The sequence below is a fragment of the Chaetura pelagica genome, unplaced genomic scaffold (assembly GCF_000747805.2).
Source record: "Chaetura pelagica isolate M959 unplaced genomic scaffold, ChaPel_1.0 scaffold324, whole genome shotgun sequence".
Taxonomy (NCBI): domain Eukaryota; kingdom Metazoa; phylum Chordata; class Aves; order Apodiformes; family Apodidae; genus Chaetura; species Chaetura pelagica.
In genome coordinates this window covers 94456-120275 of record NW_009952887.1, presented here as the reverse complement: position 1 = coordinate 120275, position 25820 = coordinate 94456, and the positions used below count along the sequence as shown (strand labels likewise).

The following is a 25820-nucleotide window of genomic DNA, read 5'->3' as shown; positions in this document are numbered from 1 at the left end:
AACTCATTTTGACTCATTTTGTCCCATGGGATGAAGTTTTAGAAAAGTATCATTTATTTACAGGCTTTTCTACTGGGCTTCAGTTATCGGCCAATAATACTGTGGACATACACACTTCTAATGGCCTGTGTTTTGAAACCAAGTCTAATCTGATGGCACAGCACCCAAATTTCTTTTCCAGCATAGCCATTAAAGGATGTACGTTATTGCTGTTGTCACCATTGATATTTGTCATTGTAATGTAATTAGGGACATAAAATGATGTATTACAGCCCTTGGCACAGCTTCTATTAAAATCTTTTCTTCTTCTCACTGAACTGCGACCTGCTTTCTGATGAATAACAGACAGACAGCTTTAGGGTGAGAAGCAGATTCATCAAATAAGTTTTTTTAATATCTGGAAATAAAAATTAAATAAATAAATAAACAAATAAATAAATAAAATAGCTAGATAGGTAAATAAATAAATAGATAAATTACAGAGGGGAACCTAAGACAAGACGCAGGAGGGAGGTGGGGGGGAGGGGGAAGGAAGGGTGGGAAGAGAACACAGCACATTTGAATTACATCTGACCACTTGAAATTCTGATTGCATCTGATGAATCTTTCTTAGGACAATATATTCCCAGCCTGTGAATCACATGGTTAATCAGGGCTCTAATCTGCTATCCATCAGCCTATGCCAGCACTGTAACTTCCAATCAAATTTATAGGTTATGTAGGTCACGCATCCCTGAACAACTACATTCACAGATATCCCATTTAAACCTGCGGATTTTGAAATGCTGTTATTAGGTTTATTGAATGTTATTCAAGGCTTTATGAAAGCTCCTGATAAACAGCTGCTAAATTATTGCCTGTGGATACAGAATGATGCTCTGAAATAGCATTAATGGCCCAATAAAAGGGCAATTGTTCATGCCAAAATATAAAAAGGATAGCTTTTGTTGCCATAGTTTGTAAAATATGTTAACAAACACCGACACTTTTATTACTCCTTTCCCTAAACACAAAAGATGTTTGGTTTTGCATAAAAACACACCAGCATGGAATCACAAGAGATGAAAGAGAGACAGATAGGGAAGACTTGGGATGGAATTGTCTTTTTACCTAGCTAATGCTGGCTTGTATTGTTTGCACCCTTTGGTGTCTACAAAAGACACTCTTTTAGCAGTTTGGATCTCTTTTCATAGCCACTTAAATGACATCTACAATGTTAATAACTTTTTTGGTTTTTTACATGTATAAAGAGACAATAACAACACTGCCAGAATCTGATCCACGTAAAGGAACGAAGACTTGTATCAGTTAATAGCCCCTCAGTATCACTGCAGGGACATGGCACAAGAACCTTAGGCTCCTGATCCAGCCAACAAAATCTTCTTGAGCAAAGCCAATGTTTAAGGAGTGTTTAATTGCTAAAAATTCTGACCTTTAAGTTTGTAGGTGCCTATAAAGTATTCTGAAAAATGTCCAGAAGATAAGCCTGTGAGCAACACTACTCCTCAGGTCCTGCAAGGTCTCACAGCCCCTGCAAAGTGTTCAGCAAAGCTGGTCCTTGGGGTATGGCCCTGGCCCTGCAGCTAACAGCTGTATGTGGAGGGGAGCATGCGATGGGCCATTACACTCCTAAATCCCTTTGAGGATGGCAACATAGGGGTTTCATTCAATTTATCCTTGCCACACACAGCTAAAATAGGACATCAGCACACAGTAAAGCATGGGAATGTGTTTAAGTGCCTTGATAAGTATTTTAGCACATGTCTGAATTCTTAGCACAGAAGGGGACTAAAAGAAAAGCAAGAGTCATATAAACTCCAGATACTAAACTACTCAGGAATGCTCTAAAATACAGAGAGTCCAGAATCAATTTGTCGTGTAAAATCTGCACTTGCATTCTTCTCTGGGTGGAGGAGTAAAAAGAGAATAGGGATTTTATTCATAGTATATAAAATTCAGGAAAATATTTCCACTATATTCCACAAAGTTCCATAGTTATTACAATTATAAAAAATTGCTGGTAAAGAATTACCACTGGAGGCTGTAGGTCTGTCAGTGGAATGGAAACAAAACTACTATATATGTATTGTTGAAAAAAAACAGAATAATAAAACACTATTGGGCAACCCATTTCAGCAGCCAGTAGGAAGAACAATATATGCAATTACACTTTCAGAAAAATAATCTGAAACAACTGTTATTTCAGGTCTAATTTGTTCTACACAATGCAGCCTTTGCCAAAAAGATCAATCTAGTTTATTAAGTGCTTACCAAAAACACATGTGCACACCCATAATATCTAAACAGGCATTTCACAAATTAGTGAGAACAAAAAACATTATTACACTGTATGAGAAATATCACAATTCTGAATAAAGAAAGCAAAAAAAGCTAATCTTAGTATTTCACAGAAAATTAACTCTTCTTTCAGACAGAAGAATGTTTTGTTTTAATCACAGACTGTTGTATGGAAGTGTTTTCTGCAGTTCTACAGAACTGGAGGAAATACTGCAAGCCTTGAATATACAATTTCTCTTCAGCCCTGGATGAATGCTGTTTGGAAAGCAAGCCACAAAGAGTCTAGTCTTGTCAAAGAGAGTGAAGCGAAAGTTCTCTGGTGAAAAGGATAATAAATGGAAACTTCTTCACTAAGCCAACTGCTGGAGTTAAGGAGATTTAATTTGAGTAATGTATGTACAAGATGAATGCAAGGCAGGCCCAAAAGACAGCTGAATACTCACTCACAGGTACATTCTCTACCTCACTTTCCTATCAACCTTCTTTATAAACATCCCAGCTAAGCTCATGAAGCACTGTAACTAGATTCTTACCTTTTCTAAGTCAGTTTTAGCTAAATTGGATGCACAGTCCCCTATTTATTTACATCAGAAGTTCATACTCTTTTTCTCAGGGAAGCAGGAAAAGTAGCCAGAAAGAAATACTTCAGATCAACAGTTCCAATATGTATTGTGAAGAAGTAAAGTAAAAACATGTTCCCAGTAGGCTTACTCTAGAGGTGTCCTTAACTGCCTTAGAAAAAATATTCAGAAGGTGGCATTTCAGCAAAAATCTGAAAACCTCTAGCAGATGAATCTAAAACAAACCATGCTTCTAAAATGCACATGCATACTGTTTAGGAAAGGGGGTTCTGATGTTCTTGCTAAAGGTTACCCCAAATAAACACCAAAATAGTTTCCCCTCTACAAAACAGAGCTGTCACTATCCAACTCTAACTTCTGATTCCCGATAGTGCTTAACTTTAATTTGCAAATACACACAAAGGAAGACTCAGAAGTAACTACAGGCATCCAGTATCCTGCTTCCACCCTCTGTATTATGGCTTACTCTGGAGCAGACTGCTCCAAATGTTAATCACCGAAAAAGCTGATACACTATGACAATTGAGAACCGTGAAGATTGTAACTGACTTCCAGTTACATCTAAAAGATTGTACTGGTCAGCCTTGAAGCTTGCAGAAAACACTGCAGCTAATGGTAACATGTAATCATTTGATATAAAAGAAGGAACAAAATTAAGTTTCTCCAGCAAGAGTTATGTTGTTCCAGGTTTTAATGAACTACATAAAGCTAATCAATAAACTTGTAAAAGCAGCAAAAGTCCCCCATAAAAACAGGAAAAGTAATGTGGCAGCTGAACCTAATTTATTTTATTTCAGATTCATCTGGAGGTCAGGAATCAGCCCTTATGCATAACAAACAAGGTTACCACTTTTCTTCCACCTCTTCTTTGCTTTTGCTTTCCTGCCTCAGCCCTGCAGATTATGAAGGGTGGAGCTAGTAGCCTACCTGATTCATTGATATTCACAATTGACTGTGTTTGTTTCCTGAGAAGATAAACATCAGGAATCAGCACACTGATCTATTCCATGGATTTGTTAGGTTGGTTACAAGAATTCTTAGAGTGTTTGAAAACTTCATCGTGTTTTGCCTTCAGTCCCTCCTCTCTTCCTCCTACCCAGAAATTTCACACTCCGTGGTGAACAGCTATCAATTAGCTATAGAAACTCAGGGAAAAAAATCCCAGTATTTATGCAGACTAGCATTCCTTGAAATACAGGGAAGAAGATTTTAACTCCTTTTTCATTGTAACTTCCTGAGGTACTATGAAAACGAGCGATTCTCATAAGCAATTTCCATAGATTGAAATAACAGATTTTTGTATTTGACATGATAGATGAAAATCCTGCCCCTTTTAAGTCAGTACACAAAAGTGTGACAACACCCTAAAAAAGTAATAGCACAGCAGATTTCACCGCAATGCTATAACCAAGTTTCAATTCTGGATCCTTGCAACAACACAAATTCAAGTAAGGTGTGACACCATATCGATTTTTTTAACCAAGTTTAAGAATGATACCTGCTAATTCTTTTGGAAGTATAAATGTTTCATATTCCTTAGTGGTACTGCATCAAAGTCCAGTTTCTGGAGTAAAGAGATCATCTAAGAATTAGATTACATTTAATTAATTTTTCTCCCTTTCCCATCTGAAGAGTTATTTTTCCTTTTTTTTTTTTTTTTTTAATAAACGCTCAAAAAGTAGACACTATCTAAAATACTAAGGTGTACAAATAGGGCACATCTTTTACTTTGAATTCAAGTACAAGTTTCAACATAACGTGATCACTCATTATTTCCTCATGCTTTGAGATAGCAATGCCACAATTCTACAGAAGCACCAGCCATGTATTTCTACACTGCAGCACCCTGTGAATTGGCAAGATAGAATGAATGTCCACCAGCCTTACTACTCAGAGCTTACACCACACCACATACAATGACACAGCCAGTGCGGATCCCAACTCCTCTTCTCTGAAGCAGGCTGCCCTCAGATTAAGAGGGACTGTACCGAGGAGCTGGTGAACTGAATGCATTCAGCCAACAAGGAGACACTTCAAGTTCCAGCATTTCACACATCTCTGCTGCCACACGAATGATGCTGATTCACAGTCACATCTTTAAGTGAAACAATTGCTGCAACAACTAGCTCAACGGGAGGAGATTCTTGATGCAGCAGAATGCTGCTCTTCTGAGAGCAACAGCAAAACAACAGTCTGTAGCTCCAGCTCCTATCAAGAAGAAAATATTGATACAAATTGCCATGGTTTGTAATTTCATTAATTGTGGATCATAACTACTTCAATTGAAAATAACTCTATTCAAATTTCTGCACTTCTGCAACTGGATTTTCTTGCTGTTTTTCTCTTAAGAGACGGAATACGAAGAAAGAACAGGTAATTTTAACCTTTGCCATGTGAATATCTAACAAGTGCTAGTTTTGCTAGTGAAGTGCATCTAAAATAATCAGGCAGTTTATAACTCTCTTTTTAACCTTCCTAAGAAGACACATTTGCAAAGCAAATGTTAAGACTTTTGTAAGATATGCATGCTTAATATGTTCAGGAAATCCACTTGTCCAAGACAGCTGGATACACTAAATACATCTTGATGTTTAATTCATTTGAATGGCATTCCCCCACCCAGTAAAACTCCTGCCAACACAGATTCATAGTCAAACAACACTAAATGGCATTTATCTTTAAATTCCATCAGCATTACTAAAGTTTTCAAATACTCCTCATTCAAGAGGGATTTCAACTTCAAATAACTTTTTAAAGAAACCCAAAATTTAAGAAAATGCCATAAAAAACAGAACAGGAGACATGGAGCAAAGAAGAACTCTCTGGCTGGGAAATGTAGATTTCATGAAACCCATTTCAGTGTTGTAACTCCCTGTGAGATCACACTTTGTGTGGAGAGCTACTATGAACTGCATTTATTTCAGACAAATGCTCAAGATGCACCATATGTTAAGTGTGCTCTTCATCATACAGCACCTACAATCTTTAATAAAAATATCTAGAACATGGAAAGTAGATCAAATGTGAGTAAATGAAAGGTGTAAATATTCAGCTCTATAAACAGATTAACCCTGTGATAACATCATCAATGCCTTTCTCCTTAAATGAGTACTTACCAGAAAAGGCATCAGTCAAATAGGATTCCTTTGTTAAACTGGTCCAATTTCACACTCATGATCTCCCTATAGAGATAAACTTTATATCCAGAAATCCAGGCCAGAAATACTGACTACATGCCCACCACTTACGCTGTTATTTCCTCCTAAGATAGACAGAAGGCCTTTGCTGTAGATTCACATGCACTTCAAATTGGTATATAAACAGGCTCAAAAGAGGCTCTCCCTTAATCCAGCTACTCCTGCTCCTCCTATACCTGTGTCTCCAGTATTTTTGTGGGTATGTGGTGAAACAAGCAATGAACTTACATGAATTTAAACCCAGCCATGGCCCCCCCAGTTGTTTTTTTTTAAATACAAACCCCATCCCAGACCCAGTTTACCATGGGGTTAACCCCGTTGTGGCAGCACCCCTTCAATTGCCAATGCCACCTTCTGCCTCTCTGAATTGCAAAGAAAACTTCAGTCTCAGGCACACAAATCCCTCAGCTGAGACTTACTGTGAACGCTCCTTTCAGTCAGAGAACAAGAACACAGCTAAGGGAGCAAACCACACAGCAGCATTCCTGGCAAGCTACTCATCTTGTTACAGATACCCACAGTTCTCTGGGCATGGTGAAGGCACTCCATGGCACTTCCTCCACTACCCTGCAACCAAGATGTATGGCTACCAACCACAACCTAAACTTTTCACCTCTCACATTAACATCACAATCTGGTGTAGCTGCAAGCTTCAACTACTCTTTAGAGCAACCTCTTAGATCATCCGGTAAACCAAATCACCAATACCCAATTGCACAGTGACTTAAAACAACAAATAAATAAAAACAAGTGTACATTAATGGTGGATGTCCTTGCTCAATAGTAGTCATATGAAGAAATCAGATGCTGTGGGCAAAACTGTGAAAAAAACCACACTCATAAAACAAGGTACGTTTTCAATTACAGCAGACAGCATGACAGTCAGTAAAACCACATTTCTGTGCCTGTCGTTTGTTTTTGGTTTTTTTTTTTTTTTTTTTAATGGATAGCTGGCTCTTTGCCACAGTGTAATTCTACGGTTTACCAAAATGGAGTCTCTGAGCTTACTCATTTCATATTTAGTTTGCTAGTTCTCTGATCTTGTGACACTTTTAATCAAAAACATTTCAGGCAAGCATTTATATGAAAAATATTAATTCAAATTCTAGTATTTTTATCCACAAAAATACACAGAGGTTGTATCTATTTTGGTTTATAAGAATCTGGTTTGCAGCTATTATAATTATTCGTTTTCATAAAAGCAGCTTCCCATGACAATTAGAGACTTAGCTGTGTTATTCTGTTTGCATTAGAAATTTGCCAGAATACAAGAAAGGAAATCTTAAAAACATTGAACTACCTACTGTCTGCAAACCTGTTTGAGTACAAGCACTGCCTGTTTTGCAGAAAGACAGCAGAAAAGGCCAGGGAGGAGGAAGAACTGAAAGAGGTTTGATAACTAGTGGATAGCTTAGCCTGCATTTCCTTTGTGTGAGCCCAGTGATGATAAAAGAGTAAGCTGGAAAATATTAACCTTTAACATAAAGAGAAGCCAGTTCAAAATTACCAATTTCTTTATTAAAATAACTCATTTTTCACTACAGTAACATAACATGTTGCATAGGTGAAAGCAACAGAAAGAGAAGTGAGAAAAAGCTTCTTTTTAACAGTCACCAAAAAGAGATACAGTGACTTCAGCATCACAAGTATAACTTCAGCTAATGAGCACAAAACTGAAGTTGCCTCAAATCAGCTGCAGAACTGCCCAAGAAGCTGGAGAAATACTCAGCACAGTAAAACCTTGCCAGCTTCTCAGTTAGCAAGACCTGAAAGAGTCTGTTCAACAGTGGTTAAAGCCCACCTGTGAACACTTGAGTCACACTTATGAACACCATCCACATGCACCAAAAAGCATTTTATCTTAACTCCATACCTGTAAACAAAGTTTTAAAAATAGATGCCATTTTCTGCCAATGCAGTCCAAAGCAATACAAAATTACTCTCAATATCCACTGCAGAACCTGTGTAGAGCATATTTAGTATGGCTGTAAATTAGGCTTTCTCCAGCTCTACTGAAAAAGCTAGACTGCACCCTTGGAAGTATTATCATTCTTCCTAAATGCACAGAGGTTCTGCCTCCAAAACTAGCACCCTTCAGAGGAAGGGTAACCAAAAAACATGCAAAGTGACACTCAAGAGAAAGGGACCTATTTTACCACCTAAATGCCAGTGCTTCACCAAAGTGGAAAAGCACAGCAGTGTTTCTGTGGAGAGCAGCAGATACCAGACATTTCTCCTACATCATGCTGAAGACAGCCCTCAGACTAGTATTTGTTTTCTGAAGCCCAACTTGCACTTATGCTCAAAACTACATTCACAGCTTCTCACATATGTATGGTATTCATGTGATAAAGACTGAAGACTCAGCCACAGCTGCTGAATACTAAGTTGGTTTGCCCTATCTTTTGACCGTTATCTTCCTTCAACTTCTGCAACAAATAAATTAAGAAAGAGCTTTGTACAGATTCATTGTCTAATGGGCAGGAAGAAATTCAAATGAGGTTGAAATGAAACTGGGCAATTAGGACCAAGAGATGTCCTCAGACTAATTTTGCATAGAACCAAGAGACGCCGAAAGGTTTAACAAACCCTGTGTTTTCCCTAACGTTGCAATATAACTCCTTGTACCAGAGAATCAAGATCCCATTGTGCTGCAACTACTGCATGTATAGCAAGAAGCCCCACCTCTGGAAGTTGCCAAGGTTTGGGAATGCAGGAGGAAGGTAGAGACATGCTCCACGAGTTTGATTCAGTTCTCCCTAAAAAACTCCACAGAGGCAAAAAAGCAGCATTATCTCATTTTCCAAAATGAGACAGATTACCAAAAGCAAACTTCCTGAATACAAATCAAAGCATTGACTCTATTACCGCTGAAAGGTGCATTACTGGAACATGCTAATTGCACCTGGGATGGAAAAGACAGCAGAACTCACACGGGAGGCAAAACAAGGATAAAAATGTCTTGGGAAAGAGAACCCTGCCTCAAGCATCTTACAATCTAAAAAGATAAATATAGCCACTTCTATGTGCCTCGCATGTAATAATATTTCACCTCTCATTTCTTAACATACTGCTCTCCAAAAACTCCTCTGTGGTAAGGGTTACACTTCAGGAAATAGCATTACTTTCATTCCCAGACAGAGAACTGAAGCAGTGAAAGCCAGAGGTGAAGTCTCAAGAAGATATGTAATGGGATTTTTAAAAATGCCTCAGCAGACTAGACATGCAATTCGGGCAGAAAGGCAGCAACAGATAAAATGTTCAGGAAGATTTTCAAGACTTCTTAAGCACAGGGGTGCAGCTACCCATACCTATAGATAGATACATGTACCTTTGCAGGTAAAAAGACACATCAAATATAAAGGCTAGAGCACCACAAGAATTTAGGTATTAAAATCCCATACTACAAATGTCACTGCCTTGCTTGCCCACGTGAGAATAACACGGAGTTGAAGTTACCAGAAGCGTATAGGAGTCTCCAGCTCCAGCACCAAAGTTCCCCATTGACCTCATTGAGTCCCCTTTCAAGTCATGTGCAGATCAGTCTTTGGCTTAACAAGACCAAGCTCATTGGCATCTAGTTCACAACTAAGCCGTGCAAACACCCTCTCCCTGCAGCTCCCCTACCAGCTCAATGCTTCTCCACCTATGCTCCCCAAGGAGCTGAGAACTAAGGCCAGAATTATTCCCACACAAAATACAGCAGCAGCTAAAACACATGGACATCGGTTTGGGGCAGGGACTGGAACCCAGCACATGTCCTTCCATCTGGCCAGAGCCTTTCCAGGGTGACAGCACAACATGCATCTCTCATTTTTCAGCTCTTCTGAACCATTGAGGATCCCATGCAAACCAGCGAGCTTTCTGCTGTGTATCCTCGTCATTCTCCTGGGAGAGTAGAAACGTGGGTCTCACTAGTAGACAGGAAAGTAGCTAAACTGAGATGAATCAAGAGTGTGGCCTTCGTCAGCTTTTACGTTCATTTTTTGTTTAAGAAAAATCCACACTATGCTTACACCTTAAAATTAAGTTTAGATGCCACTCTTCAAAGTTATTCTGAGACTACCAAGCCCAGGCAACATCTTCCGACAGCACCAACTGTGATGTCTAAGCCTTCAAGCGGAGATATAAGACACACCCTTGACTTCAATATTTCCCTATGAACCTATGGACCTACCCTCCACCAGTGTTTGGCTCCACACTGAACCACTTAACACATCCCACGCAGTGCAAGCATATTCTGGCCCTGGTTTAGTTGGTCCTGCAGCCCAGTAGTGCAGCATCACACCCATCTCACTGCAGACAGGGGTCAAAGTGGTTTGTCCAAGGTCTCTCTGGAAGCCCTTGACAGCACAGTCCAGAAACTTGTATCTGAATCCACCCAAACCCCAGATCCTGACGGCTGCACCTCATACATCTGGGACGACTCTGCTTCACTTCACATTAATACTGAGATTTATTTTCCCAGGTTCTGTCACAGGCTTAAACAAACCTCATGACCCTTAATACAGTGCATATTTACAGCAGCATTTTTCTTTGAAAATGTGTAAACAAAGATTATTCCAGGATTCTTAGCACCCACTGAAAAAGACTTGGTAAAAATCAATGCTTCAGAATAAATACACATCCAAGTGCCAGGCAGAAAACAGAGCTAAGTAAACAGCAACTAAATAAAGACAAAATATCATGATTTCATATATTCACAAGGCCTGTATGTCCCTTCGTCTGAAAGCATATTTGAAAAAAAAAAATATGGCGCGCATGTAAAGAAGCTGGATGTTTGTATCTGCAAAGTAAAGACTCATGTCTTTCTGCAGAGACAAGTTTTGAAAGTGTATTATAACAAGGTCACTAAAGTTAGTTTGAAAAGCATCTTGTATGCATGTTTGAAAACTCATCTTCAAGCAGAAACCTACCGCCTCACAAAAAAAACACCCCACATGTACACTTGTGAGGGGTCTCTTCCTGTACAATCTTGTAGTGTTGCTCTTTAAATCTCATCATCAAATCTAAGAACAATTGTCATCTCCAGTAAAACGTGAGTTTAGAAACAATGTCAGAAACCTACCATTCCCCAGAGATTTCCAGGATGCCACAGGAACAGAATTGTAATACATTTTCTGATGCTGCCAACAAGTGAAACGTGATGTGTGATTTGGTATCACCAGTCTGTAGAGATACACCAGGGAAAGCTGTGAGGTGGAAAAGAACTAAGTCTCTTGTAGAAGTGCAAAGAAACTTTCTTCTTATGTTGCCCACCTTAGAGACAAATTATTAGCTTTGTTTTCCTTAATAACCATCTCTAGAGGCATATGAAAGAGGAGAGATGCAAAGGAAGCAGAACATCACTTTTGAAAGAATTATACACAATTACCTTTTCAAGATAATGTTTACCTGCATGTTTACATATGGACAAATACGTAACAAGTAAACCTGACTGAAGAAGTCTTTTGATGTTTGGAGAAGATGGTGTCTCTTCCACCAATAATGTTTTAGAGTAACAAATAAACAAGAGACACTCATCAATATCTGGATTTTGTTGTTGTAGTTGTTAAGACAAGATTGAGAAAGAAAACATATAGTTTGTCCCCAGAAACTAAGAAATACTCATACAAATTGTAAATAAGCAACGTATTCAGACTGCAACAGCTTTCTGCAATTAGGACAAAAAGCCTACTGGTTAAACTGAGTATAAGAATACACAATCTATCCTTTCTTAACATGCTGACACAAACATATGGGGTGTATTTTATGTATAAAGTCTTTCCAATCTTTTGGAACCAATATTTTAAGAAGAGGCACCTACTCTGTATCTAGTCACATGCTCTACAAAACTACAGAAAGCAGACACTAGTGATGTTGTAGCTGACTTTTATTCATCAGCACAGTGCCATTTTTCAAAGGGGACACTGTGAAAGTGGACGGTTGTCATACAGAGTGAATGGTACTGCAGAGAAATAAGAGACGTGAGAAGAAAAACAATTAAAGAGCTTCCTTCAGTAATTCCTTGTTCTTTCCTTCCAATACTCAGATCAAGAATCTAGTAGAAGCGTTCTGGCTGGCTTTGGCCTTACTCTTTTGCTTTCCTTCTCCAGATGTTATCACAAGACCAGCCATCATCTATTTCTGACTTTTATCTCCCACTACATTTAACAGAGTAGCAGGTTGAACACCCAAAACATTGTTAGTGTTATAACCTGGCAACCTGTGGGACATAAGAACAAAGGAAATCCCATAGAGGTTGAGGCACTGCCGGACCTCATTACACAGCAGACATGGTTTGGAAGGAGTCTTCTTCCCTCCACAGCAAATACATACTCATTCAGTATTCTGTGATTCTCTAGTGCCTCTCATCCAATAATGGACATTAACAAATTAAGTCTTACATCACTCCCCATCATGTAAAATATCATCATTATTTCAGAGCATGAAACAGAGGCACAGAAATGTTAAGAGACTTCCACAAAGTGCTGTAGAGTGCAAGCTTGAAGTCAAGAGAAACTAGAACTCTTAATTTGTCACCTGCTTTAATTCAAAATGGCCTCTTCCCTAGATGCAAGCAGCCAAGCCCCTGGGCAGGTATCTGCAGGTATCCAGAGCTGGAAACAGAACAGTCATCAACACTGACTTTTCTCTGCAGATCCCCAGTGATTCACAAAGAATGAGAAATGAATTCACAGCCTTTCATCCTGCAGCTGCAATAAAAATCCAGTGGAACCCCAAGCCCCTCTCAAAGCCAAAACTACCACCTCGGTTGGCTCAGCTGGTGGTTTCCAATGACCACGTGGACTCCACACTGCCAGTGGCTACTTAGCTATCAAGCAGCTAGACAGTGGCTTGTCCTCCTCAAATCTAATGCTGGACCTCATGAGGCAAGTCCAGAGGAGGGCTAAAAGGAGGTTCAGAGGGCTGGAGCACTTCTTCTATGAAGATAGGCTGAGAGACTTGGGGTTGTTCAGCATGGAGAAGGAAAGGCTCCAAGAAGCCCCCATAGTGGCATTCCAGTACCTAAAGGGGACCTACAGGAAAGATGGGAGGGGGCTTTTTACAAGGGCATGTAGCGACAGGACAAGGGACAATGACTTACAACTGGAAGAAGGGATGTTTAGATTAGATATTAGGAAGAAATTCTTTACTATGACAGTGGTAAGACCCTGAAACAGGTTGCCCAGAGAAGCTGTGGAAGCCCCATCCCTGGAAGTGTTCAAGACCTGGTTGGATGAGGCTCTGAGCAATCTGGTCTAGTGGGAGGTGTCCCTGCCCACAGCACAGGGAATGGAACTAGATGAGCTTTAAAGTCACTTCCAACCCAAACTATTCTCTGATCCTATGATTCTGTGATCTCTTCAGGCAGATAGGACACCGGTCAGAAACACTGACAGATCTACAGGTAGAACCCTGCCCCTGAACAACACTCTGTGAAGCAAGCGGCTTTCATGAAAACATGTGGACATGCATCGTCAAAACCAAGTGTGCCCTCTTCCTCAACCTTTATCTGGCTGCACCACAATTATTTTGTCTCCCTTGCATTTATTAATAAAAGCGCTTAAGAGGCAAGCATCACTGTGTTTTCACAATGAAGTCCACAAGTGTTAAAGCTACAAGGTATGGCAGAGAACTCCTTATTCACCCCTGTGAAAGGTTAGAAATGGGAAAAAAGTGGTTGTCCAAGATAAAAACTTTCCTCAATGATTGCTCCACTTTCCCCAGGGTTTTAGAAGGTACCGTTTGAGTCAAATGCTAGACAGGAGTAACCAAGCAGAAGTTACTGAGACAGACAGGTTAACTGGATATCCAAATATATTAACCTACAAGCCCTCAGCTACCTGTTTTACAAAGAATGTGCAAACATTAAGTTTCATCTCCACTGCCTAGAATAAAAGAGACATGAGAAAGAAATGAGTGATGAAAACGTCTTCCTCTTCCTCAGCTCCCAATTTGCCTTATGATTAATTTTAAATAATTCTGTCACAGTAATGTGGTAAATTACGGCTCCACGCACCAAGCAACTGTCAAGAGAACATCCTGCAATGCAGAGTTTCTAAACTCTGAAGCCAATGCACCATCATGCAAGCCTCCTCCCAGCTGCTATCAGGGGGGACCCAGTGATCACACTACTGTGCCAGCTCAGTGGGCTTCGGATTGCCTGCCCTTCACACATCCCCTGCTGAACCTGTTGTTGTAACCTCATGGACACACTGCAGTGAGTTTTGAGGAAGCTCTCTGTCTTGAGGACACCTCAGCCCTAGGCCAGACTTTTGGCTGTTGTTCTTAGGTTTAAAATTGTCAGTATTAAATTTCAATAGCATTTGCTGTCACTGCCTACAAGTATCATGTTTTACTCAGTATTTGCAGAGAACATGTGTGGGCCCTGCTGTGTTTTGATTTGTTGATTTTGGGTTTAAAGTCAGAATAGACAAAGGGAATGGGGCCCCTTTGATTTCAAAAGTACTCTTCTGCCATAGATAACCTGCATGACTGGCTGTGGCCTATAACTGAAACCCAGGTGTTGCCTTAAGTAGCAGCCTCACCATGCCCTCTGTACTGTGCTACCCCATCACCACCTCCTCAGTCCTAGGGCAGTAACTTCTCTCTGGCATAAGCCAGGATGCATTCAGAGGGGTTTTTTTAAATTTGCAAGTTCCCCAAACAACCAAGACACTAAGTGAAGCCAGGCACATAATAAGACAGAATAAATTTTACTGTATTTAAAATGGAGGAAGGAGAAGCATTTTTAAAAATTAAATTCTCTCTGTGATCATATACAACATGTACACAGTGCAAAAGACACATACCAAATACAATCTACTGGAAGGACCTGTTGTTATGCAGATTCTTTATAGCATGAAGGGGACAGATTTTTACTTCTGTTCAACTGTGAGATGTTCTGCTGAGGTTTTTAAGCAAACACAAGAAAAAAGAAAAGCATATGTTCTCATTGCCAGTGTTCCACATCCCATATGTGAGAAAAAAGGTTTTTCTCCTTTGAAGAAGCTGAAATTCATCCAGCAAACATCAGAAACCTCTGGCAGTGTAAGATCCTGCAGAGAAACCATTAAGCAGACCAAAAGAGAGAGGCCAAGTTAGAAGACCTCTACTCAAAACTATATCCTGTGTTCCTTCACCTCCTAACACAGCAAGGGGAATTGCCATCAGTCAGTGTGTCATCTCATGATCTATCACAAAAACTTAAAAAGCTACCATATATAATCCACAAAAAATCTAACTGGCAACTTCAGAAATAATATGGATCTATTTTTATTTGGTATTACTTTTTCTTAGGATACAGTACATACATTTTCTGAGAATAGGAAATTACTATGAAAGTTGCCATCTGTATCTCTTACCCAGCTCCCTTGATTTTATCATTAATCTCGTAACGTTTCACTCATTACTTGAAAAAAAAAAATAATGGAAGAATACCAGACGAAAAGCCTAAGAAGTATGAGCTAAACACAGTTTGACAACTTAAAAATAGAAGGGAAATAAAAGTTACGATTAATTTATTATTTTTATCTCATTATTCACTTAAAGCCAACCTCATGATGTTCTGGGGATTGGCATGATTTAACATTTGGAGCTGGTAATACAGCATACCCTAGAAATACGTTACCCATACAGAGACCAATTCAAGTTTACTCTGGGGACTATAACTTTGACTTGTGTGACATCTGCACATTCAAACATTCTAGCCATAACACCACAGTGTTAAATGCCAGAGCATTATGTACCTGCCTCGGACTAGGAAAGACAATTCCTTACATCTAAATCCTATCCACTCAGGCAAGAAAGCACTATTTAGAGTTCTCATTACTATTTGCAACACATTTCCATCACATTCAGAAAATATTAGTTAAAAAAAAAAAATTGCTAGAGACACCTGCTTTTGACATTGTGCAAAACGCTTCCCACTACACTGAACTACAGAGGCTGTGCCACCACTAATACAAACAAAATCAAGGGCAAAAGTTTACAAAGTAACTACTTCAAGGAACTACTGAAACTGTAAGAATATCACCTTGAACCAAAACAAAACCTGTAAAAATATACAGATAATCAAAGAGAAAAACAGGTATTCTTAAAACCACTTCTTATTTTTGTATTTTAAAATTACCATTTTTTAATTCATAGATTCAGTTTCTTTCACAGAATAGTATTTCTTGAGTCAAGACAGGTTTGACTTCATGTATATAGTCGTTTGCTAGTGAATGCAAGAATTGGTTTATACGTCCTGTGTTTCATATCATCATCTTTGGTCTCTTCCCGCTGTGCTTTGCGGCTAAATAGGTTTTCTGAAAGGCAGTGGCAACAGATGTGCTCAATCTGCAGAGAGCAAAGTAAGTGACTTCTGTAACAGTTACAACCACACTGTTCACAAACTAGCTCACATTTGTGACAAAACCCAGTCCTCTATTCTGACCACAAATAGTACACATTATCTAATAATAAAATAAAATTATTTTTAAAAAAGCCACCCACAAACATAACATGTAAGACGAAACTGATAATTCCAAATTATCAACATTTGACAGCCTTGGTGTCTTCCCCCACCCAAAAAAAAAAAAAAAAAAAAAAAAAGTTGTTTCCCAGCTTTAATGCACCGAGTACACGGCACAAACTGTGATTGACCTGTGTGAGTACCCCCTTTATTTTTTTCTAAAATCTACTAAAAGCAGAATCCATGTCTCAAGAAGCTTACAACCAGTTATGTCACATGCCAAAATCCTCATGTTTAAACTTATTTCAGAGTTACAATCATCTCTACAGCATTAATTCAACTTTTCTGACACCTACTTCGTGCACTGAAACAAGGTTTTCTAGGAAAACTGGTGAAGAGATCAGCAAGCATGTAAGTAAAAACTGCACCATGATGCACAAATACTGTAAAGTTTAAGCACCCCGGCATCCCAACATCCAGATACCTCAGTTTGAAATCAATTGCTACGGAATGTCTTTTCCTGTGTTTAATGACCTCAGCACTCCTTTTTTTGCCCCCAGAAGGCAAATCTCACCACACAAAATGATGCAAAAGTTACTATACACAAAATGGTGACTCAGCTTCCCTCTGCTGTGGTTACTAAGTTCTGAGCATTCAGCAGGACCCTTCCGCCACAGTCATGGCTCCAGAAGAGCTGGCTGATTCAAGAGGCAGTGGCAGAACCAGGCAGGAGGAGGGTTGAAAGGTTGACATCACCTTTCCCTTACCCTCTGCTTTCCCTCCACCCCACCACCAGCTCAACGGGGCAGTGGCTACTCACCAGAACTGTGTTCCTTACTGAAAATGGCACAGGTGATGAATTCTCTTGCAAATAAAAAAAAATTAAATACATTTGCAGCAATTTTTTTATAGGAGAAGGTGTTAGGCAACCCTAATCACAGGGCCTGTAATGACAAGTGGGCCCATGAACTAACACAGTCAGCAAGGCACCATCACAACAATTAGCATTTTTCAAAGGAAGAAAAATGCTTTTAGGTTTAAGTACTGCAGAGCACAGACTCTTGCCAGTAAAAACAGAGCATATGTCTTAATATAAAAGTTTGCTCAGCATGTTCTGTGCCACTTCCTGTGTCTTAAGCATCTGTCTGAATTGCCAAAGCAATGGGGGAAAACGATGCCTTCTTTGCCTTCTTTTGCTTATGCACGGCAACACCAAGGTGAAAAGAAGCTCTTGTGCTCATGCATGTTATCCTGCAGTTGTGGGGGGAAAGCTTATTTCAATGGTAACTCACAGAGAAGCGGCAACAACAAACTTTCCAGTTATTAACAGGACTCTCCACAGAAAGGCTGTCTAGCATCTGTATCATGAGGAAAAAGCACAGAATATTGTTTCAGAACTTAGAAGTTATTACCGAGTAAAAGCTTCCCAGTTTAACTGCAGAATACAGTTTCTAACTTTTCATAAGCTTCTAAGCTTTTCTGCTGGCTTTGGAGGCTAAACAACCTAAAACTGGGACAAACAAGCCTCAGTTGTCAAAAATCTGACAGCCTATTTTTCTACATTTTGTGAGTTTGATGGAAAAGCCCCTTGTTTTTCTCTTCCTCCTTAGTAGTCCTGTATGAGCTGCCATCTTCAAAATTTCACTTCTAATATCCAGTTTTCCAGTTCAGTTCTGACTATCCACTGTCTGTGTCTCTATTAAATCTTTCCTACTGTTGATAATGGAGAACAAATCCAGCTGGTATAATTTTAGCTGGCTCTCCACTTATTCTTCAAATGGAAGACAATATACACTCAACTACTGGCTGTTAAAAAAAAAAGTGCACACCTCCATGCATATACATTCACACTGAGTCCAAACCACTGGGGGAAAAATAAAATAAAATAAAATATATATATAAAAAATAAAAATTAGTATTTTTGCATTACACAACAAGTACACACACAAACAAATCCTCTATGACATTTGTGCTTTATGGCCACAAAGATGAAAAACAGTCAAAACACTGCCCTAAATTAAACAAATTGATTCCCATCTTTACCCCTTTACCAAAATAATTTTCTAAGGCCTAAGAAGCAAGCAGACTTAAGGCTGGGATGTTGTACAGCCCATATATTAACTCAGTCAGCAATAAATCTCCCCTGACTCTCCATGCTATTTTCTTAAATAGCTCACTATAAAGCCCCAACCTAATTAAAAACAGCTTTCTCGGCAACAGTGGCCTTGATTTCACTTATTTACACATTAACTGCAGCCTCTGTTTGGCCAATCCTGTCTATTCCCTGTACCACGCAGGGCCTTTTATCTGCCCTGGACAGCATTTTCTCCAGCAGATGAAGTAGATGCCGATTGATTTGCTGTCGAGCATGGTAAATTAATAGCAACAAATTGCTGAGGGCCCCATCTCACTGCTCCACCATGCTTCGGCAGTTTTGCTTTATTTGTTCCATGATGGGCAGCAGTCAGGCCTCTTCAAGTCAATTTCTTCTTAACAACCTGCAATACTTTTCAATGGTGAAAATAGAGCCATTCCTTGTAAGTCGGAAATCAATATCCTATTGCCCTTAGAAAATGCTAAACAAGCAGTATTGGCAATCCACTTGGTACTAGAGGGTATCAGATATAATGCAAATCCATACCACTTCCCTCCTCGTAGTTATTACAGTTTGCTAAAAGGTTCCTAATGCCATTTATCATCATTTACCATCGACTACTGCAGCTACGACTATGATATCCTATCAGCTAGCAGAGAGCCCTTTCATTTCTATCCAATTAATATTTTAGCAGCACTCAAACGGTTGTTGCCCAAGTCTCGTAATAAAATTTACATGGATTGGATTTATTTTTTTTCTGTGATCCTAAAAAATAACTTAATTTATTTTTTAATAGGCAGCTTCTTAAAAGAGCTGAATTTTCTTTCAAAAATGCTGAAATCTAACATTCTAGCATATCAATTAGTTAAAAGATAGAGGTATAACCAAAAAGAATAACTCAGGATTTACATATTACCACCTTCAAAAACATCAAAATAAAAAGTGAATGCTGTATCCTATTTAAGCCTTCCATCAGCCCCATTCACAAATATCTGTTGTCTGTAGCCAAATACAGATAATTACAATTTTGAAACAAAACCTTCAGCAAGGGTGTTTAATTACAGCCACTTAAATAAACTGTTTACCATTAAAACATCCTAATTTCAGAAATTAAACCAAATGACCACCACCAACCAGCAACAGTATAATAGAAACACAGAGCAGCACATCAGCTATTCATTCATAAACTATTGGCTGAACTTCTTAGAAACAAATGTTAAAAATGCAGCTATGTTCATATCTATTCAAACAGCAGAATTTAGAACTGTAAGGAAGTACCTGTTCATACTGTGACCTAAAAACCCTTGTGGTGTTGTTGTTGTTAACTGGTTGGTTGTTTTTTGTTTTGTTTGGGGTTTTTTGCATTGGTTTGGTTTTGGTTTTTGAGTATGTCTACTTTGATCCTAGTACACAATATAAAAAATTAACTGAGTATTTTAGGCTACAACACCACATGTCACAACATAGCACACACTTGTCTTTAAAAAAAAAACACAACAAATTACTAATTCTACCAGTCTAATGCTATTTACTCAGTTACCAAAATTTAAATTAATTATGTTCTCAAACATAATTGTTAAAAATTGGCAACATTATGCAGGCTTAATTAAGATTAAATCCAATTTACTAAATGTACTTTAATTGGTACTAATTACATTAGCTTTCCTTTCAGAATGACAAATTCCCCATAGGTTTCACTTTAATAGTCTTCTATCAAAATCAACCCAGGATGACTGATGATGAACATCACACAGGGGTGGGAAAAGAGATGCTCCTTCCCCCTCACCCCACCAGACACTCCGACACATTCACTACCACTGCTCTCTGCACGTTTATCCTTTAATCAATTTGCTAAGTCACAGAGTCATGACTCCATCACTGCCATCATTTTCTGTTCCAGTGAAAAATTTCTCTAAAAATAAATACTCTCTGGCTGGGAGCAGCCAAGAAGAACAGAAGCTTTAACAGAAAAATACACAAAGGTTTCAAATATCAGGGCCACCAATTACTAGGGTACTTCCAAGGACTCCAGGGAGTCCTGCTCTTGAACCCTTTGAGACACAAATCTAATAAGTGAATAAGCCGAACCTGATCTTGAGAACTAGGCCCAATTATGCCGAAGGGCAACTTCACTGCATTATTACCTTCTTTCCATTACAAGGGCATCCAGTGAGTACATCTGGAAAAGAACCTGAGAGGAACCAAGGCTGTCTCCCCAGAAAAACAAATAAAGACAGATATGCCTCTGTGCTAAAGTGAAAAAAAAAAAAAGAAAGAAAATAAAATAAGTAAGTGGTTTGCAGGCCTGTCTGTATTTCATAATGTGATAAACTGCCCTCAGGATTTTTATATGATTGAATTTAGAAAGCTGGACAGTCAATGGGGGGGGGGGGGAATAGAAGGGGGGCCAAGGAAAAAACAAAAGGTGAATCACTCCATTTCAGCGGAGTAAAATCCAAGAAGGAAGAGGAAGGGAATTTAAGGTGGAAGACTACAAAAGCTTCATGCACATGAAATTAAGCAATCAAGGCCATCTATGCAATATACCACATTGGACCCTAATGCTGTGATCATAAAGCAAGATGGGAAATAATTTGCAGTTGCTGAAGCAAGAACAGAAAGTGAAAAAAAACAAAACACCTGCTGTGGCAATAGAAAGGGAGACATGAGAGATATTATATTGATACCAGATTTAAGAATGATAGTGAACAAACTTCTTAGCCACAGCTAATCTGAATCAACATCTGACAAAATATTTAAGTGTTTTGCATCGGAGTACAATACTGAAACTACTAATTTGAACAGAGTGAACAGTAATGCAAAAGGTGTTTAATTAAAACCCAGTCCTTTGTAATCCCCACACTTAGTTGTAACTAAGTATTTAATTTCTCCAGAATATCACTGACAACTCCATTACCTTAACTACAATTTCTGAAGTAAGGCATTTAGAAATTAAAAGCACCTTCACTGTGAGTTCTTCCCCTGCTTAAAACTATTTAATTATACATTGCATTTGCAAGCTGATTTTGTCCCACGGAATTTTGTGCAGTCATGCTAAATCTACATACAACTAATTGCTGTAAAAACAGAGTACCTAGAAAAAGAAACAAGTCTGACCGCAATGCTTGCTTTCAAAGGCCTGTAAGAATTTGCTTGGTGGCCTGCTAGGACTCTGGCCTTTGTCAATTGTTTCCATATTTACTACTTTACTGACTGGGAGTTTATTTGTTTGGTCTTTGGTTGTTGTTTTTTTGTTTGTTTTGCTTTGGTTTTGCATTTTTTTTTAATGGGACCTGAAACAATCTGGCTATTCATTTGAGAACAGACCGAACACCTGAGAATCAGTGACAAACCAGTCTTCCCATCAGCACCTGCAACCTGATCCAGGTCCAGAGAGTCACCACATACTCAACACATACCACATACATGATCAGCTGCAATCACAGCCTTTTGTTCTCAACCACCTGCTAAACACACTGAGTATTCTCAGTACCTGTGAGAGAGGTGGACACCTGAATTCAACAGGTCTGTATATGTCTGTAAAATAACCTGCATATACAAGGTCCCATAAATTTGGAACTGCAGATGCAAAACACTAGGAGGCAGGAAATGCCACTGACTTCATGTTTGTATGCCATCTAGTGCAAATGGCCCTAATCAGTACTGTGGCATTGAGATGCTAATGGAGTACAAAATATAATAAATAACATTAAAAAAACATTTGACTTGTATGTCTGCTCCCAGCAAGATAAAGAAATCCTATTTCCACAACCCAGAGAAGTTCCAAATCCCTAACTTTGAACAGAAATGTGTACAAACCAATTTTCAGATAGCCTTTCTTCTCCCATCCAACCGTTTCTTCATTTCTGCAGTTTACACTCCCAAACAATACTGGCAAATTGCTCAACCATTTGCTAAAATGAGCTGTCAGTATTAAACTTCACCATATAAAAAGTTCCCTCACTGGAAAAGAGGTCAGATATTTAATTCATTCTCCTCCAGAGAAGGTTAAAAACACACATTGCCAACTAAGAAACTCAGATTTACAGTACCATGCTCCATCTGACTAATCTCCTGCTAATCTTGGCCTGAGTGCTAGACTTCAAGGCACAAAACCAAGCATGCTAACATCCTCGAAGAAACCTCATTTACTCTTTCATGTTCGAGATGCTAAGACACTAGTTTTGGACAAAGGTCCAAGGAAGCAGCTTGAGGGAAACGGGAACATGGCTGTGCATCAATTGCTTTTGTAGCTCCAGATTAAATCAATTTAGGTTAACCCAAGAGAACAGTCTTTTCCACACACAAATACAAATCCCTCAACACCTAATAAGCATTTACAGTGTAGCTATTGTCCCAAAAAAGTAAACCCTGGATATTCCAAGTCAGACAGATCTGAAGGCGCAATCCCTGCGCCTTCGCATGCACATCCCTGTTCACATACACCCTCCCCAAGCAGTACAGGACTGCTCACATGTGCAGGGATTGCATGTGGGAAGTCAACAAAATAAGGCACAACTGGGAACTAAGACCATAACCTATGCAGAGCCCATACACCATAGACAAGATGAAAACTTCAGGACCAGGTTAAGTAAAAAAAAAATAATTCCCAATGCACTTAAGCATGCAATTACCGCAAGTCACACAGAACGCAAGAGCACATAACTGTAAGACTGATGGGAGAAATTACACAGAACACTCTCACATAAAACAAAATATCTACCTACCTGCTTATGCATCTCTATATTCAGCCCATAGGACATCTCATAATACTAAGAAAGAAGAAAATTACTCGATTAGACCGTGCAAAAACTAAAAAATTCACTTTGACTTAAGTATCACCTGTACAAAGACATACAGAGCTAAAAACACATATATGAAGTGCTTCTGGAATTTGAACAAGCGTTTCACAGTAACCCTTTTTTTTTTCCTTTCTTTACCTGCATTGCTTCAAATTTAAAAAGAATCATCATAAAACAAGCAAAAAAAACAGACAACAAAAAATTGCAAAAAAGTAATTGAAACCAGAGTTAACAATTAGAAGCAGAACAAAAAGCCACACAGAAAATGCTCAAGATTTTATACCCTAGCACACATAAAAGATGCCAAAAAAACAGCCCAAAGTCCTCGATGCCAGACACACACATAAATCAGAAATGTCTAACAGACTGGTGATTCAATATTTTAAATTAAAAACACACAAACCCAGCAATTAAATTGAAGGAATGCAAAAAAATGAAAGAGCATAAAAGGGCCAAAGTATATACACCAATCTAAGTCTGTTCAGTTGTGCCCAAACATTGTGGGGAACTCAGTTCAATGTGTAATGTTAGTACCAAACAATCTCCAAGACATCAGTCTATCAGCCATGAAAAAGACAACTGCAAGCCTTAACATTTGCTTGTACTCTTGGCTAAGAATTTTTTGAAGTTACTTGCTTTTTTTGTAAACACAAGAGCATTATTTGTCGCCTACATAGGGAAAATGGCTAATCCTCCACAGATGTACAAGAGAGCAGATAGCAAAAGATCCTCTGGAGTAATCATGATCCATCATGTAATTATGTGTTTAGAGGTGTCTTCTTTTGTGCTTTATTTGACCCGGCAGACAACAACCATTGAAGAAATCCATTTCAAGGCTGAGATCCCTGCTTTCCTCAATTTAGTGAAACAAGGAACCAGCTGCCCAGGTACAACATCTCTTCTGGGAAGAAGGCTTTGGGTTTGCACGCGTATGTGCACAGTTTTGGTTTACATCCATTGCAGAAAATATATTATCCCAAACTGTTTTACATTGATACGATCACTGGGAGAAGTCAGCAAAAGTTAAAACATCCCCAGGTACACTACGAAAGTTGTACATGACTTCAAAGGGCTGACAAGTAAACGGCTATTATTTCAAAGAAAAATTTCTAATTACTTTAAAGGTTAAAAAGAAAGTTTCATGTGGAAACTTAATGGCTGAAAACAAGTTATAAACCCCTGAAACTAACTATTTATAATGGAAGCACTGATGTAACCTCGACCCCAGCAGCGCTACTATAATCTTTCTGATCGACTGCAGCAATCCATATGCATTTTGGTCTCAATTTACCAAGCTAAAAGACGTTTTGAATTTGTTGTGCAGCTTGCTTACCATGACATAATGTCGCTGCATCTCTGTCTTCTCACTGGCCAGTTTTTCACATTCTAGCTTTAAACTGTTCAAGACATAAAAAGGAAAAAGCGTGGGTACTTCGTAACACAAAACTGACATTCTTCCGTACACAGGTCACTCCCTTTTTCAAGCATTTCTGCAACACACCAGCAGAAACACGTATTCCAGCTTTTGCTTGGGAGTTTAGGGTAGGGTTTGTACTTTTCCTCTTTCAAGAGATACTGTGAAACATCCTCATCTCCTAGGCAAGCTGCATACAGTACACACTGCATACAGTGCACGGGAGAGTATTTTTCTCTGGCAAAAAAAACCAAAACAAAACAAACAACACTGGTTCACAGAAGCACGCAGGGATTTATACCTATAAAACTTCAGCTTGAGAAGCCACTTACAAATCCATAACTTGCATTTCAGAGGTTTTATTTAAATGAGTTTTAGAAACACCAATTGCTCCCACTCAACCCACAGAGAAATCAAAACTGTATCACTATTTCAAGGAGCAAAAAGTTGCTGGATATGGTGTTTTTTTTTCCCTGTCACTGATGACAGAGCTGCAAGGAGAAAACACTGCTGGTAATTTGAAGAATACCGCGGTAAACATGAACACCTCTGCTGTTTGGGTTTTTTTTTGTTTCTTTTCAGAAGCCCGCTAAGCAATCCTGCCAGAAGTCACTTGTCACTTTGAGGACACGGCGCTCTTCCACCCAAAGATAATGAAACAGCTCGCCGCCTCTCTTCCAGGTTATCAGCACTTGACAAGTCAATGAAAGGCGCGAGGGGGCCGAGCCAAGACGTGTGTCCTGAGCGGCATTTGGAAGAAGAGCAGAGGACGAGCCCAATCAGCCACATTATTTTTCCATCAAACCCCAGCTCTCCATCCCCACTCCCCAAAATAAATTAAAGAAAAAAACAAAAACAAAACAAAACAAAAAAACAACAAAACCCAGACAACCAAACAACAAAAAACCACAAAGCAAAAACCAACCACAAACTGGAGCGTGGGGAAAAACCAGAAAATCCGATCGCACCGTTCGGCTCGGGGCCTCGGCGAGCCC

At 39.0% G+C, this 25820-nt stretch overlaps 1 protein-coding gene across 1 annotated transcript in view; it reads right to left on the bottom strand.

Moving 5' to 3' along the window:
* TLE4 (transducin-like enhancer of split 4) overlaps positions 1-25820 on the bottom strand; it is a 190608-nt gene that overhangs the window by 70658 nt on the left and 94130 nt on the right. Inside the window, exons 6-7 of the mRNA XM_009995459.1 lie at positions 24745-24808; positions 23337-23381 (exon numbers count right to left, since the gene is read on the bottom strand). Coding sequence (XP_009993761.1) covers positions 23337-23381; positions 24745-24808 — 109 coding nt within the window. The remainder of the gene's footprint in view (positions 1-23336; positions 23382-24744; positions 24809-25820) is intronic.